Raw genomic sequence first — 4,973 nt, 5'->3', positions numbered from 1 at the left:
TTTTATTAAAAAAATGCCCTGAATTCATGAATGATGATGTGGGGATTACGTAAGGGGCGCACCGTGCGCATTTGGCAGACATACAAAAACATCCTGACGGGATAGCAGGGACATTTCTTCACGCAGGGGTTTCATGTTCTTTAACAAAAAAAATATCTGGTTGACCATTAAACAACCTTAGTTAGACTTTCTTTTATGCATGTCATCTTTTTTTTTGGAGGTGAACACTAAATGCGCCTTTACGCACAGTCGCCGTCATTATCCAGCATAGGGTTCTTCCATGCGCACAATCCAGGTGGTGATTTATGTAAAGGAAACCTGAACGCATCCTTTAATTATTGTATTAACATGCAGGTCTGAGCCAGTGAAATTCACTTATTAAGTCCTTGAAAACGAAAAGAATATAACCGTTACGGTTCCCTCTCTTGATATGCATGAGACGACAGAGTGGTTCGCTTGGCGTCTGCTCTGGCATCTCACCAGCGAATTCGCATTCACAAAAAGGGGGGTGGAGGGGGGGGGAGTGAACTGACCTTCTTCAGTGGACTGCAAGGACGGAGACTCACTGCTGCAATAACAGCGACGCCTGTTGGCTTTTACTATAGCACCTGACCGTGCTGAATATCCTGCGAGGCATTCACAAACATCATGCACCATGTTTGACAAACAGATAAACTCACGTCCTCAGAGTAATATATTTCAAAGTTTATTTTCTCCCACAAGGTTGTGATAATAAAAAAAATCTGTACAATTATTATTGCATTCAAATAATTTCATCCACCATTATCAACTTCATACGCTGTGGGTCACTGGCCTTCAAATGGCACAGTTTAGGGGCCATTTTTAAATAGACAGCATGCTTAAAGATCCATAATTACAATTCCTATTTACATCTCTTTGCTTAATTATTACTTTTATAAAAAATAAAATCTCTGTATGTACAAAACTTGCATATGATACATTTCATGTCCAACAAAATGTCTCAGTGATTGAATGGACTTCAAATGTAACTTTTACAATAAACAAAAAAAGGACAAATATTAGGATATAAACTTATTTGTGTGTGTGTGTGTATGTGTGTGTGTGTGTGTGCGTGCGCGCACACAAAATACTTTGATTCTTGTCATTGTCAATGACTCATAAATTATAACTCTTAATTCACTGTACATTTCTTAGAGAGTGATCTTGGGTATGTGTGTGCATTGTCCTTTTCAGACGTCATTGTTGGGGCAGTGTGTTGGGGTGGGGGTGTAAACCGGGATGGTTATATCACTGATCTCCTGGACCCTGGCAGGCCTGGGTGGGGTGACCAGAACGTAGTCGTACTCTCTGTGCAGCACCTTCTCATACACGCTCTGCAGCCCCACTGTTTTGGGGATGTGGGCCTGGTAGTAGTTGTCCCTGCGGTGGGGGTCCCGGGGCAGGGAGGCGGTCTTGGAGAGGCTGCTGAAGGAGGAGAGGGTCGGGGCTGGAGAGGGAGCTGCGTTGGCTCTCACTGCTGAGGGGCTCCAGCAACGATCTGAGTGACCCAGGACCTTACATTCGCTGGTGCAAGCCCATAGAGCTAAAAGACAAGAGAGAGAAGTTAGGTTGAGTAACTCAAAGCTCATCAGCTGACATGTTTTGTTCAGTCCAAACATCTTTTTCCTTTTTCTTTCTTTGTCCTTACCATTTTGGCCGCCCATGGGGGGAACCAGTGCACCATCTTTCTTCAGGCCAGTGTCTCCACTGACGTCACTGTCACTGTCATTGAAGTCACTGTCCCCCTTGCCACTGTCTTTGCCACTGAAGGCCGGGTCCCTGGCAGAGATGGTGGTGTAGGAGTTCCCCTTCCAGATCGTGATGGGCCTCACAGCCTCCTTACCGTTCCCATAACCGGGCAGAGTGGAGTAACCCTGCAGGAGGAGAAGAGAGACAGAAAACAGGTGAATGTCTGCTGGGTGAGCGCATTAGAGTGATAATTGTTGTGTGCCACCCTGCATCTCCCCTCCCCACCCACTCTTCCACAGCACGGTGTCCCAAAGCTGAGCCTCACCTCGTGTTTGTTCCCTCGGAGCTTGCTGTTGCTGTCTGAGTCATACACGCAGGGCACCTCGCTGCCGTCCTCAGAGGCCGAGCACATGTCGCTGGTCCCCGGGTGAGTCGAGGTGAACTCACTGGGCTGGCTGCTGTAGGAGTGTCCATCAAAGCCCGCTCCTCCTGCTCCGGCTCCGTGGAGAGGCAGGAGGGGGTTGTCCACCACGTGAGTCCTGCCCCGCTCCAGCGTGCCCTTCTCCCCGTACGAGTCGCTGTCTTCTCCGCTCTTGTCCCGCTTGCGCCGGTTGCAGGTGGTGGCGATGAGGATGATGGCGAGCAGCAGGAGCGTGCAGCTCCCCGCGAGGACAACGATGATCACCACCGACAGGTCCCACTGCGCGTGCACGTCCTCCCCGCCGCCTGGCTGGTACACGGTCCTGTCGCTCGGCGGGGAGCCCGCGATGATCAGGAAGTGGAGCGTGGCGGTGGAGGTGAGCGCGGGCCTCCCGTTGTCACTCACCGTCACGGTCACGCTGAGGGTCTCGTCCACGTCGTGACTGAGCACCTGGTTGAGGTAGATCTCCCCGGTGGCTTTGTTCACAGAGAACACGGAGGGCTCCCCGGTGGCCAGCCCGTAGGACAGCTCCGAGTTCACGCCCTCATCCGAGTCCCGCGCCTCCACCCGGGTGATGACGTAGCCGACCGGTGCGTCCCGCGGCAGGAGGACTTCAGCGGAGCCGTTATTGAGGGCAGGCTGAGTGATGTACGGGGCGTTATCATTCTGGTCCACTATCCTCACATAGACGTTGGCGCTGCCGGACAGGGGCGGGGATCCGCCGTCGCTGGCCGTGATACGCAGCTCCAGCTGTTTCATCACCTCATAGTTGAAGCTCCGGAGCGCGTAAAGCGACCCGCTGGCCGGGTCCAGGGACACGAAGGTGGAAATAGGGGAGCCCATAAAGTAGGTGTCCGCCAGTTTATAAGTGACCTTCCCGTTTGACCCCATGTCCATGTCCCGCGCCACCACTGTGGTGATGTACGCACCAGGTGCGTTGTTCTCCACCACGGCCACCTCGTACACCGGTTTACTGAACACCGGAGCGTTGTCGTTCTCGTCTGTCAGCCTGATGGTGTATTGAGTGATGGTCCTGAAGGGAGGGGAGCCCAGATCCTCCGCCACTACAGTGAGGTTATATTCCGGGATCTTCTCCCGGTCTAAGGGGCTGGTACTCACGATCATGAAGCTGTCTTCGTACGCCTGCTGCAGTCTGAAGTGATCGTGTCCGTACAGGGTGCAGTGCACCTGCCCGTTGGCGCCCGAGTCTCTGTCCGAGGTGCTGACCAGAGCCACAAAACTCTCTCTGGCCGCCGCCTCGGTGATGTACGCGATCCCCGCCGTGATGGACGTCATTGGGGTGATGGAGATCTCCGGTGCGTTGTCGTTCACGTCCTGCACCTGCACTACAATTTTGCAGATGGCCGGGCTCGGATTCGGACCCAGGTCGGTGGCCTGGACGTCAAACTCGTACGTGTTCTTACTTTCAAAGTCTATCGGGCTCTCCAGGGTGAGACGCCCGGTCTTCCTGTCCACCCTGAAGAGTTGTCGTATTTCAGCGGGGACCTGGTTACCGAACCCGTACACCACCTCACCGTTCAGCCCTTCGTCCGGGTCCTCAGCGTTCAGGTCCAGCAAGAGGGAGCCCACCGGTGCGTCCTCGGGCAGGTCCACGGAGAAGCTGTTCCTGTCGAACACCGGGCTGTTGTCGTTGTAGTCTTTCACCTTGACGTTGATGCGCGTTGTTCCGGAGCGGGACGGGTTACCGCCGTCCATGGCGACCAGCTCCAGCGCGTAAGAAGCCTGCGTCTCCCGGTCCAGCTCCTTCATCAGCACCAACTCCGCATATTTAACCCCGTCGGCCCTGCTGAGCACGTCGATTGAAAAGTGGCTGTTGACGGAGATCTGATAGCTTTGGATATAGTTCAGCCCAACATCCTCATCCACAGCAAAGTCCAGCGGGATCCGAGTACCCACCGCTGTGTTCTCGGAGATCTCCAGACTCGACTCTTTCCGGGGGAACTCGGGGGAGTTGTCGTTGATGTCCTTGACCTCCACCTCGACGTGGATGAGTTTGAACTGCTCCTTTGAGAAGCTGACCACGTCGAAAGCGATGAGGCAGTGCAGGGTGTGTTTGCAGATCCGCTCCCTGTCTATCCTCTCTCCTATGGTCAGCTGCCCGTCGCTCTCCCTCAGACGGATGAAAGAGGAGTTGAACTGTTTCATCATCCTGAAATTTGTCCTGGAGCCTCCCGAGAAAGAAGGAGCGGATGAGATGTCCTTGGCTAAGTTTCCAATCACTGTCCCTGGTGCGTCTTCCTCAAATGTCTGATATTTCACCGTTTTGCCTTGTGTGGCAACAGCCAGGCTCACAAGAGAGACGCAAACGAGCAGCACCAGTCCGTTCCACCCCATTTCTCCCATCTTAACACCTTCGCTCCAAGATAAACAGAGAATTCAGCAAACTGTCCAGTTTGGAAATTAAACAAAACGCACCTGCAAAATAAAAAAAAAATTCAACTATCCCTTCCCCGATCTTCTCGTCTCTCGGGGGCTGCTCTTAGTGTAAAGCAAATAATAAATATTCCATATGTCTTTCAGTGCGCGCTCTGGATGCGCTCCGCTCTCTCTCTCTCTCTCTACTGAAGGTGTGCTGCTCTCTCAGCGCAAGAGGGCTGCAGTGTCTGCAGGAGGGTTTATATGGCGAGGCATGCAAATGAGCCGCGCTGTGACCAATCCGGGCTTCGAGAGGGGGAAAAAGGGGGACTTCTGAAAGACCTCTAAACCCTGTTTAGAGATTCCTGGACTGTGCGGAGAAACTTGGCACCCGATATGTGGGCTAGACGCGGGGCTTGATTTAATACAGCTATAGTTTCCGTTGCTTGTTTATGTTCCTCGGGCT

General features: G+C 52.9%; 1 protein-coding gene across 1 annotated transcript; it reads right to left on the bottom strand.

The window, feature by feature from the left end:
• Positions 1-828: 828 nt before the first annotated feature.
• Positions 829-4,606, bottom strand: LOC113172192 (protocadherin-8). Its single transcript, XM_026375051.1, has 3 exons — positions 2,036-4,606; positions 1,670-1,895; positions 829-1,564 (listed from the first exon to the last, which is right to left on the bottom strand). The coding sequence occupies exons 1-3, from the start codon at positions 4,493-4,495 to the stop codon at positions 1,212-1,214; spliced, it is 3,039 nt and encodes a 1,012-aa protein (XP_026230836.1). The 5' UTR covers positions 4,496-4,606; the 3' UTR covers positions 829-1,211.
• Between the last annotated feature and the right edge of the window lie 367 nt (positions 4,607-4,973).

This window comes from Anabas testudineus, chromosome 17 (genome assembly GCF_900324465.2).
Source record: "Anabas testudineus chromosome 17, fAnaTes1.2, whole genome shotgun sequence".
NCBI lineage: Eukaryota > Metazoa > Chordata > Actinopteri > Anabantiformes > Anabantidae > Anabas > Anabas testudineus.
The sequence above is the reverse complement of the archived record's forward strand: the minus strand, read 5'-3'. Positions and strand labels throughout refer to the sequence as shown.